Raw genomic sequence first — 12324 nt, forward strand, 5'->3', positions numbered from 1 at the left:
CCCATCACAGGCCTTTGTAAACACCTAAATCAGATGAAGTGGCTGTGATGATCTCATGTTAGGAAAGATTCGGAGGCTGAGCTAAGGCAGGTTTTCTTATGACATTTAAAAAGAAAGTCAAGCTATCTGCTGGGCAGTTTTGGTGCTGTGCCTATTATGTAAAAGCGGCTTCCAGGCAGAACCTCTGGAGTCAGACAAACCACCTATTGGTGCTGGCCAGATGATTCAGGAAGAAAATCTTGAGCCGGAACCTACAAGATAAGCTTTTTTACCTTACTGAGCAGCAAAGCCATGGCTAAACAAGCACTGAAAATACAACCCTCACTTCCTGGCAGAATAGCAGTCTCAGACCCATGAGGAAAGAGTTCCAGTCCTTCTCTGGCCTTGGCCTCACATCAACTTTCTGTCTCAGTTTCACCCAGCCTAATGTCTTTTACAAAACATTTGGAGATCCAAAGACAAGAAAAAGTATATGAAGAAACAGATGATATTATTATTACCTGATGCTATGGCTCTGTATTGTGTGAAGGCCTAGACAGTCACAATGAACACCCTAAATCGGAAAGATGGGAAGAAATATGGGAACAGAAGAGGAGGAAATTGGATTAGCACAGTGGGAGAGAGAAAAGTATTAGATGGCCAGGATTTAGAGACCTTGGGAAGCACCCTGATATCAGCATGATGGTCTCAGTAAAGAAAATGGTTAAAAATGTGACCAAGAGAAAGAGCCTAAGCAGAAAGTGTCTGCCAAAACTGTTTTATTTTGTAAAGTATTTCAAGCTTCCTTTTCCCTCCTGTTTTTGAGAGCCTGGCTGTACAGCCCAGCGAGGCTTGAACAACAGGGAACTGCAAGCACTTGTGTGCCATTCTGAATACTTAGACACAAAGAAATCAGTGAAGGGTGCCTAAATATAGTTCAGAAGGCTCCCACCTTGTACTCAGGTACAAACTCCACATCCAGTTCAGGTCAATGATTTTCAGTCAGCATTTAGCCACTAGCAGAAATAAGGTCATTTCACAATCACCAAAGCTTAGGGTAGAAACAATCATAGCTGATGAGGAACCAGGTATTAATAAAATACTTCCAGTGAACTCCCTAAAAAGAGTTTGCCACTGCTTGCACTTTATTAAATTACAGTCCAGTGATATTTATACAATTTTTAATCTCCCAAGCCACTGACTGTAGAGTCTCATCTGGGAGAAATCAAACGTTGATCTACCCCCACATCATGATCCAACCCTGAATTTACAGATGAACATAAAACCACAGGCTTGGCTTACATTTTTGTCTCAAGAAAATAAGCACTTTTCTCACTATGTATAATGTACTATTTTTGCTTAGAAAAGGAAGTTCTAAAATTAAATACACCAAAGATACAGTCTCTCCCTCCCACCCCACAGTGCGGCAGCAATGGTGACACAGCAGCAAGAGCAGAGGCACATGGGATGCCAAAGCTAAGCTAACCTGGCAGGAAATACGTAACACCTGAAGCAGCACACGCGCAATAACCCAGGATCACAAGGAAACCAACGTGCTTATGATGTCAAAATTAAGAAAAAAGTTCATCTAGTCTTTCAACACCGATTTCTGTTTCAAATACTCTCCTGGCATGACTTTCATACACAGCCTTTCATTAGTATTAAGAACGTACAGTTGTGAGCCCCAAAAAGTACAATGCCAGGCTCTCGTGGTATTATCCCAAAAGAAGGGTTCTTTCACCCGGTATGCAAGCCAGTACACACAGGGTTGAAGTACTTCTTTTATTTCATGTCTGTGCAGAGGTGGGTGCTAGGTGGCAATTCCACAAAGCCAGCACACCAAACAAGGCTTTCAGTGCTATATTTATACACAAAACCTGCAGGGTTAGTAATTTGCCAAGTTCATCCTCTCTATGATGATTGGGTAGTAATTTACATACAATTATAATACCAGTGACACAATACTTCTACTATTACACATGCTCAGGGGAAGGGTCTTCACCTGAACAAGGGTCTTCTTGATCTGTAGGCGTGATTTTTACTATTAGGGTAGTTCAGCTAAGGATACAGGGACCTTGAGTTTGCTTGCCAAGTTGGCAATGTACCCTCTTCAAGGTCTAATTGCTCCAGGATGTCCTTGCTCAAAGAAGGCTATCTACTCGTTCTTCTGATTAGGGATGCTGTTGGCTTTAACAAATACAAAGAAGATCTTTCTTGACCTAAGCATAACATTGCTACATTATTCTAGAAGTTTAACCTGCAACAGTGGTACCTCTGTTATTTGCAGAATGCAAGTGACTGAGGGCACTGACTCAACAAGCTTGGGGTTTTTTTTCTTGTGACTAATCCATCACATTTGCAAGTTGCACTTACCTGTCAAGTTCTTCAAGCCAAGTTCCCTGAGTCCAAAGTTACCATCCTTTCTGTAGTTAAGAAATATCGCCAGAGCATATCGCTCTTCATAGAGCTTGGTCCCACGAATGATGCGCAGGTTCTCCAATGGCAGGTATTCAAACTGATTCAAAGCCACCAAAACATAGCCTGTGACTTCTCGGATGGACTGAAAGGCAAAAATGAAACAAACACATTAGGACAGTCCATTTTTAATTGTTCTAAATTTCTCATACAGTGGATTCCTTAAGTATGAGATGATGGAAAGATGAGATTAAGGAAAAAAAAGCAACTTCAGAAGACAAATTCTGTTTCAACTTACTGATTTAAAGCACATTTTGTTTCAATTTAACTGAGTTTATTAGAGATACATGTTTGAAAAGTAGAAAACAAATAGGTTGCCATTCTTCTCAGTTTTATTAAACTTGAGCAGATATCCACAGTGAAGTATTGAAGATGGACAAAAGGATGACTGCAGAACTCAAAGCAGAGAACAGGTCAAAGGCCTCTGCGGGACATGAGCAGAATCCACTGGGGCAATGCCACAGTTCAGGTAAGACTGCCTGTCTGCAAGTAACTTGCTGTTGTACAGGGTATTTCAGGGTGAGACTGAAAGGACACAACATGGTGTAAGAGACACCCCTCTGGAAGAGCTCACCATTGAACAGGAACATATGGTTGAAATGGAGGGATAATTTTGGAAGAATAAATAAAGACAAAGCACGTATGTATTAACACCCACTTTTGTACTTCTAAATTAAATCAATCACTGAACATTTGCAAAGATTCAACTTCAAGTTTCATTTCGAAGTGCTGGAACCATACATGCTATATAACCTAGACTTTGATCAAAACCTTTAGCAAAATGATTGCTGCATCTTTGGGTTGGCTAAAATCTTTGTTTGCTTTAGACGAACTACTCAATAACCACCCTGCTCATACTCAGGAACTGATTGCCTGGGTTGTGAAGACAAAAAATATCTAAAGCCCCAATAACTAGAAACAGTTTTTCAAAGTCCAGAAGATTAACAGAAATAAGACTTTTTTGAAAGAAAAAAAAAAAAAAGATTTAAAGGTATGCTCTTTTACAAAACAAAGTTCATTCTAAGAAATTTAAATAAATGGCCTAGAAATCTTCAAAAGCCTTTGAGATGTGTTGTTTCAACACTCACAGAGCCCCACAATCCTCAGAAGGACTTCATGCAGGCTGAGGGATGCTCCTGTCCAGAGGTGCCCCCAGAAACAGGACCTTTCAAATACAGTTTTCAAATCTCACCTAAATCTATGCCTGAAACAGCCTGCAACCACTGTACACATCTATATTTATGTGTGTATGTATATTTAATGGACAGAAATTGATATAACTACTTGTGTGCTTAAGTGGATGTATGCACTTTTTTCTTCCCTTTGGCAAAGGGAACCATACACAGAAAGGAAAATTCTGCTTAGAGTAACATGCAGAGACTATAAGTAACATGATGGGGACTCCAGTCAATATCGTAATAAAAACAAACAGGCAAACAATAGCAGGCATCTAATTACATGTGTTGTGTATGTATCATTAATAAAGAAAGGCAGCATGGATTTGCAGCACAAACAACGGGCTTTTGCCCGTTTCAGTGCTGCTTGCCATGATTTCATACGTAAGTGTGCAAGAACCTTTTAATTAGGTTTATAAAAGTTCGTAAGATTATTAACAAGTGTGGCAGTATACCTAGGGAAGGATTTATATATCACAAACTAGGCACTAGTCATCCTTCTGAAGTCAGATGTCTGTGCTCAGCTGAAGCTGCTGAAAAAGCTGTGGAGCTATTTCAAGACTTGCTTGGCATCTAAACAGAGCACAGTGTCATTACAGGACTTTGATGAGCACCCAGTGAGTTAAGCTAGGTTGAAAAGTATGGTTCAGTAGCTCAATATTAAATGTAGAGCTACATTATACCCTGGGACACTGATCCCATTACAATTAGAAGCTTTCCAGCACTTTCATGAGAGCTCTTTGCTTTCAGACATTTCAGCTTAGCCAGTCTGGTCAGGAATCTGTTTTTCATCGTATGCAAAAATTTCCTTAAGCTGTTTTTTTTTAGCTTCTCTTCAGAATTTAGGAAATATGAAAATTATACTCATGGTTTCAATTTCTCCACTGATATCCTAGGGATATTATGATTGCTCTAATTAATTTAAAGGGATGTTTAACTCCAAATTGAGTTGAAAAAAATTAAAAGCAGTTCCAAAACTGCATCTGACCAAGTCCTCCCTGCCAATTTTTGTCACTTATAACCATGTTTTCTATTTTTAGTTTATGTCTTATTTACTGCTGAACAGCAAGTCTACCTGAAAGGGCCCTAATTCAGCATGGCACTGAAATGACACACATGCTCAAACTCAGCAGGAAATCTTCATTCCAAAGTTTTAATAAAAAACAAACAAACAAAATAACTCCCAAAAAAAGCCTAAGAGGATAAAAGGACAAAGTTTTGTTGTTGATAACTGTGAACTACCCTAGAAGCACTGTACTTTGGTTGGTTGGTTTATCCAACTGAAATGACAAATTATGGCAAGTATTTTGACAAGCCAGAGTGTCCTTATCCAGTCCCATGGCTTCCACCATATTGCAACATCTATTTATCTGCTGGAGAAACTGCCATGTTAACCCTTGCAAAAAAGATTATGAAAATAAATCAAAAGGTTTCTAATTTACTAGAACATAGAAACCTGACTGACCAAATCTAATGTTCTGGTATATTAATTTGGGGTTTTATTTTTTAATTCAAATTTGAATGAAAAAGGCAGAACAATAACATATTTTGCAGGATGGTATGTTTCCTGACTGGTCCAGCTTAGAAAAACGTCCTGGGAGTGCAGCAGGGAGCTCAGGTTTTGGCCAATCCTGGCCAATGCTGTCACTTTGCCAGTCACTGCAAGTTTTGACATGATTCTTACTGAAAATGGACACCTGCCTGCTTGGCTCACTCCAAGCCCAGTTGGAGTCACAGTAAAGACGCCTGTTGGCTTCCATGCAGACTCACAAATCCTCACACCAGACGGGATCAGCCAGCCTGATCACCTCCTCTGCAACTCATGCCAAGTTTAGGTATGACTTGAACCTCTCATCCTTTGTAAACAAGGCTGAACTATTTCCTGTTCAGGTATCCTGAACTCAGGTATCCTAGTGCTCTATTTGAGCTGGTTTTGCTTCAGCATTAATCTGTGTTTCACTAAGAAGGTGGAGTGACTCACAGCACTGGTAGTTTGATTCCCCTGCTAAGGCCAGAGGTCCTTGCAAAAATACATTTCTCATGAGTCTGCCCCTCAAGAAAGAGAAAAAGGAGACAAGGATGCAAATAACTGCATTTTGTTTTCATCATCTACAACTGGAACCTAAAGAGGACAGATTAATCACCAACAGATTTATAGCTAAAAGTTTCTGATGAAGAACACCAATTGAACTCTGGCAACCTCCAATCCTCATTGCTGACCACTGTGATTTTGTGGGATACCCCCCTAAACCCATTATCATATTATTTTGACTGACCAGCATGATCTTGCCTTTCCTTGTCACCTTTCTAGCTCCTGAGATATGACCTGTTATGTGAAGAAGACACTGAGTGTGGCAGCAACAGGCTCAAGCTCCCATAGCACTGCTGCTTCAGTAAATGCATTTTGGCTCCTCAAACTTCGGTACAGCAGCGGGAATGAGCATATGGATTTGAATGAGGAAAAGGCTGAACACCCACAGGCTCCCTGTTGCAAAGGGCCAGGGGACACTGTTCACTGAGCCCTCTGAGCTGATGCCTGCCATTCGAAAGCAGATGAGGAGACACCTCTGAGGATTCAAGGGCCAAAGGTCTCTGGTCCTATGATTGAGCCTGTTAGGTATCAGATCCTGAAATAAGAAAGGGCATGCTTCCAGCAGTAAACAAATGGGGGGAGGCAGGGAGGAAAAAGGTCCTGGAAAATCTAAAACCTCCTGAGCTGCTTTAAAGACACATCAACACACAGGACTCAAGTCTGATATATTTACCACAGAAAAGCTCCTCATCTACATTTTCAGACATGACAATGAGTACTTGTTCTCCACAGCTTGCTGGACCTAAGGCACAGTGCTGCCCAGCACCCAAAACCAGGCACGACTGCCTATCAGTCTCCTAAAAGCCTCTACTATGCCCATCATAGCCAATTTTTTTGTTTTTAAACCTAAAAACATGTTACCTTCGATGACAATGGATCCAGTCAAGGCTGAATGTATTGAAACATCTGGTGCCTCCAGGCGTTGCCCCATCCCGGGCAGCCACCACACCTCAGGGGCTGCTGCCACAAAATAGCGGCTGTCGTGTCTCAGGGGGCAGCTGCCACAACATGGTGGCCGCTGCGCCTCAGGGGGCGAACGACACAACATGGCAGCCACCGCACCTCAGGGGGCAGCTGCCACAACATGGCAGCCGCTGCGCCTCAGGGGGCAGCTGCCACAACATGGCGGCTGATGCGCCTCAGGGGGCAGCTGCCACAACATGGCGGCCGCTGCACCTCAGGGGGCAAATGACACAACATGGTGGCCTCCGCACCTCAGGGTGTAGCTGCCACAACATGGCGGCCGCTGCACCTCAGGGGGCGAACGACACAACATGGCGGCCTCCGAACCTCAGGGTATAGCTGCCACAACATGGTGGCCGCTGCGCCTCAGGGGGCAGCTGCCACAACATGGTGGCCGCTGCGCCTCAGGGGGCAGCTGCCACAACATGGCGGCCACTGTGCCTCAGGGGCCGAACGACAAAACATGGCGGCCGCTGCGCCTCAGGGGGCAAACGACACAACATGGTGGCCTCCGCACCTCAAGGTGTAGCTGCCACAACATGGCGGCCGCTGCACCTCAGGGGGCGAACGACACAACATGGCGGCCTCCGAACCTCAGGGTATAGCTGCCACAACATGGTGGCCGCTGCGCCTCAGGGGGCAGCTGCCACAACATGGTGGCCGCTGCGCCTCAGGGGGCAGCTGCCACAACATGGCGGCCACTGTGCCTCAGGGGCCGAACGACAAAACATGGCGGCCGCTGCGCCTCAGGGGGCAAACGACACAACATGGTGGCCTCCGCACCTCAAGGTGTAGCTGCCACAACATGGCGGCCACTGTGCCTCAGGGGGCAGCTGCCACAACATGGCGGCCGCTGCGCCTCAGGGGGCAGCTGCCACAACATGGCGGCCTCTGTGCCTCAGGGGGCAGCTGCCACAACATGGCGGCCGCTGCACCTCAGGGGGCAAACGACACAACATGGCGGTCACTGTGCCTCAGGGGGCAGCTGCCACAACATGGTGGCCACTGTGCCTCAGGGGGCGAACGACAAAACATGGCGGCCGCTGCGCCTCAGGGGGCAGCTGCCACAACATGGCGGCCACTGTGCCTCAGGGGGCAGCTGCCACAACATGGCGGCCACTGTGCCTCAGGGGGCAGCTGCCACAACATGGCGTCCGCTGCACCTCAGGGGGCAGCTGCCACAACATGGCGGCCGCTGTGCCTCAGGGGGCAGCTGCCACAACATGGCGGCCACTGTGCCTCAGGGGGCAAACAACACAACATGGTGGCCTCCGCACCTCAAGGTGTAGCTGCCACAACATGGCGGCCACTGTGCCTCAGGGGGCAGCTGCCACAACATGGCGTCCGCTGCACCTCAGGGGGCAGCTGCCACAACATGGCGGCCGCTGTGCCTCAGGGGGCAGCTGCCACAACATGGCGGCCACTGAGCCTCAGGGGGCAGCTGCCACAACATGGTGGCCACTGTGCCTCAGGGGGCAGCTGCCACAACATGGCGGCCTCTGTGCCTCAGGGGGCAAACGACACAACATGGTGGCCTCCGCACCTCAAGGTGTAGCTGCCACAACATGGCAGCCACTGAGCCTCAGGGGGCAGCTGCCACAACATGGCGGCCGCTGCACCTCAGGGGGCAGCTGCCACAACATGGCGGCCGCTGCGACTCAGGGGGTGAACGACAAAACATGGCGGCCACCGCACCTCAAGGTGTAGCTGCCACAACATGGTGGCCGCTGCGCCTCAGGGGGCAGCTGCCACAACATGGCGGCCACTGTGCCTCAGGGGCCGAAGGAGAAAACATGGCGGCCGCTGCGCCTCAGGGGGCAAACGACACAACATGGTGGCCTCCGCACCTCAAGGTGTAGCTGCCACAACATGGTGGCCACTGTGCCTCAGGGGGCAGCTGCCACAACATGGCGGCCGCTGTGCCTCAGGGGGCAGCTGCCACAACATGGTGGCCACTGTGCCTCAGGGGGCGAACGACAAAACATGGCGGCCGCTGCGCCTCAGGGGGCAGCTGCCACAACATGGCGGCCACTGTGCCTCAGGGGGCAGCTGCCACAACATGGCGGCCGCTGCACCTCAGGGGGCAGCTGCCACAACATGGCGGCCGCTGCGACTCAGGGGGCGAACGACAAAACATGGCAGCCACCGCACCTCAGGGGGCAGCTGCCACAACATGGCAGCCGCTGCGCCTCAGGGGGCAGCTGCCACAACATGGCGGCTGATGCGCCTCAGGGGGCAGCTGCCACAACATGGCGGCCGCTGCACCTCAGGGGGCAAATGACACAACATGGTGGCCTCCGCACCTCAGGGTGTAGCTGCCACAACATGGCGGCCGCTGCACCTCAGGGGGCGAACGACACAACATGGCGGCCTCCGAACCTCAGGGTATAGCTGCCACAACATGGTGGCCGCTGCGCCTCAGGGGGCAGCTGCCACAACATGGTGGCCGCTGCGCCTCAGGGGGCAGCTGCCACAACATGGCGGCCACTGTGCCTCAGGGGCCGAACGACAAAACATGGCGGCCGCTGCGCCTCAGGGGGCAAACGACACAACATGGTGGCCTCCGCACCTCAAGGTGTAGCTGCCACAACATGGCGGCCGCTGCACCTCAGGGGGCGAACGACACAACATGGCGGCCTCCGAACCTCAGGGTATAGCTGCCACAACATGGTGGCCGCTGCGCCTCAGGGGGCAGCTGCCACAACATGGTGGCCGCTGCGCCTCAGGGGGCAGCTGCCACAACATGGCGGCCACTGTGCCTCAGGGGCCGAACGACAAAACATGGCGGCCGCTGCGCCTCAGGGGGCAAACGACACAACATGGTGGCCTCCGCACCTCAAGGTGTAGCTGCCACAACATGGCGGCCACTGTGCCTCAGGGGGCAGCTGCCACAACATGGCGGCCGCTGCGCCTCAGGGGGCAGCTGCCACAACATGGCGGCCTCTGTGCCTCAGGGGGCAGCTGCCACAACATGGCGGCCGCTGCACCTCAGGGGGCAAACGACACAACATGGCGGTCACTGTGCCTCAGGGGGCAGCTGCCACAACATGGTGGCCACTGTGCCTCAGGGGGCGAACGACAAAACATGGCGGCCGCTGCGCCTCAGGGGGCAGCTGCCACAACATGGCGGCCACTGTGCCTCAGGAGGCAGCTGCCACAACATGGCGGCCACTGTGCCTCAGGGGGCAGCTGCCACAACATGGCGGCCACTGTGCCTCAGGGGGCAGCTGCCACAACATGGCGTCCGCTGCACCTCAGGGGGCAGCTGCCACAACATGGCGGCCGCTGTGCCTCAGGGGGCAGCTGCCACAACATGGCGGCCACTGTGCCTCAGGGGGCAAACAACACAACATGGTGGCCTCCGCACCTCAAGGTGTAGCTGCCACAACATGGCGGCCACTGTGCCTCAGGGGGCAGCTGCCACAACATGGCGTCCGCTGCACCTCAGGGGGCAGCTGCCACAACATGGCGGCCGCTGTGCCTCAGGGGGCAGCTGCCACAACATGGCGGCCACTGAGCCTCAGGGGGCAGCTGCCACAACATGGTGGCCACTGTGCCTCAGGGGGCAGCTGCCACAACATGGCGGCCTCTGTGCCTCAGGGGGCAAACGACACAACATGGTGGCCTCCGCACCTCAAGGTGTAGCTGCCACAACATGGCGGCCACTGTGCCTCAGGGGGCAGCTGCCACAACATGGCGTCCGCTGCACCTCAGGGGGCAGCTGCCACAACATGGCAGCCACTGAGCCTCAGGGGGCAGCTGCCACAACATGGCGGCCGCTGCACCTCAGGGGGCAGCTGCCACAACATGGCGGCCGCTGCGACTCAGGGGGCGAACGACAAAACATGGCGGCCACCGCACCTCAAGGTGTAGCTGCCACAACATGGTGGCCGCTGCGCCTCAGGGGGCAGCTGCCACAACATGGCGGCCACTGTGCCTCAGGGGCCGAAGGAGAAAACATGGCGGCCGCTGCGCCTCAGGGGGCAAACGACACAACATGGTGGCCTCCGCACCTCAAGGTGTAGCTGCCACAACATGGTGGCCACTGTGCCTCAGGGGGCAGCTGCCACAACATGGCGGCCGCTGTGCCTCAGGGGGCAGCTGCCACCACATGGCGGCCGCTGCACCTCAGGGGGCAGCTGCCACAACATGGTGGCCACTGTGCCTCAGGGGGCGAACGACAAAACATGGCGGCCGCTGCGCCTCAGGGGGCAGCTGCCACAACATGGCGGCCACTGTGCCTCAGGGGGCAGCTGCCACAACATGGCGGCCGCTGCACCTCAGGGGGCAAATGACACAACATGGCGGCCGCTGCACCTCAGGGTGTAGCTGCCACAACATGGCGGCCACTGTGCCTCAGGGGCCGAACGACAAAACATGGCGGCCGCTGCGCCTCAGGGGGCAAACGACACAACATGGTGGCCTCCGCACCTCAAGGTGTAGCTGCCACAACATGGCGGCCACTGTGCCTCAGGGGGCAGCTGCCACAACATGGCGGCCGCTGCGCCTCAGGGGGCAGCTGCCACAACATGGCGGCCTCTGTGCCTCAGGGGGCAGCTGCCACAACATGGCGGCCGCTGCACCTCAGGGGGCAAACGACACAACATGGCGGCCACTGTGCCTCAGGGGGCAGCTGCCACAACATGGCGGCCGCTGCACCTCAGGGGGCAGCTGCCACAACATGGCGGCCGCTGCGACTCAGGGGGCGAACGACAAAACATGGCAGCCACCGCACCTCAGGGGGCAGCTGCCACAACATGGCAGCCGCTGCGCCTCAGGGGGCAGCTGCCACAACATGGCGGCTGATGCGCCTCAGGGGGCAGCTGCCACAACATGGCGGCCGCTGCACCTCAGGGGGCAAATGACACAACATGGTGGCCTCCGCACCTCAGGGTGTAGCTGCCACAACATGGCGGCCGCTGCACCTCAGGGGGCGAACGACACAACATGGCGGCCTCCGAACCTCAGGGTATAGCTGCCACAACATGGTGGCCGCTGCGCCTCAGGGGGCAGCTGCCACAACATGGTGGCCGCTGCGCCTCAGGGGGCAGCTGCCACAACATGGCGGCCACTGTGCCTCAGGGGCCGAACGACAAAACATGGCGGCCGCTGCGCCTCAGGGGGCAAACGACACAACATGGTGGCCTCCGCACCTCAAGGTGTAGCTGCCACAACATGGCGGCCGCTGCACCTCAGGGGGCGAACGACACAACATGGCGGCCTCCGAACCTCAGGGTATAGCTGCCACAACATGGTGGCCGCTGCGCCTCAGGGGGCAGCTGCCACAACATGGTGGCCGCTGCGCCTCAGGGGGCAGCTGCCACAACATGGCGGCCACTGTGCCTCAGGGGCCGAACGACAAAACATGGCGGCCGCTGCGCCTCAGGGGGCAAACGACACAACATGGTGGCCTCCGCACCTCAAGGTGTAGCTGCCACAACATGGCGGCCACTGTGCCTCAGGGGGCAGCTGCCACAACATGGCGGCCGCTGCGCCTCAGGGGGCAGCTGCCACAACATGGCGGCCTCTGTGCCTCAGGGGGCAGCTGCCACAACATGGCGGCCGCTGCACCTCAGGGGGCAAACGACACAACATGGCGGTCACTGTGCCTCAGGGGGCAGCTGCCACAACATGGTGGCC

The 12324-nt window shown here is 52.7% G+C and overlaps 1 protein-coding gene across 8 annotated transcripts in view; it reads right to left on the reverse strand.

Moving 5' to 3' along the window:
- The window catches only part of ERBB4 (erb-b2 receptor tyrosine kinase 4), a 640083-nt gene that overhangs the window by 298532 nt on the left and 329227 nt on the right, over positions 1 to 12324 (reverse strand). For all 8 annotated transcript variants that reach the window (XM_042783933.1, XM_042783931.1, XM_042783930.1 and 5 more), the window contains exon 3: positions 2353 to 2539. In XM_042783933.1, the coding sequence (XP_042639867.1) occupies positions 2353 to 2539 (187 nt within the window). The remainder of the gene's footprint in view (positions 1 to 2352; positions 2540 to 12324) is intronic.

This window comes from Tyto alba, unplaced genomic scaffold, assembly GCF_018691265.1.
Source record: "Tyto alba isolate M040663 unplaced genomic scaffold, T.alba_DEE_v4.0 Super-Scaffold_7, whole genome shotgun sequence".
NCBI lineage: Eukaryota > Metazoa > Chordata > Aves > Strigiformes > Tytonidae > Tyto > Tyto alba.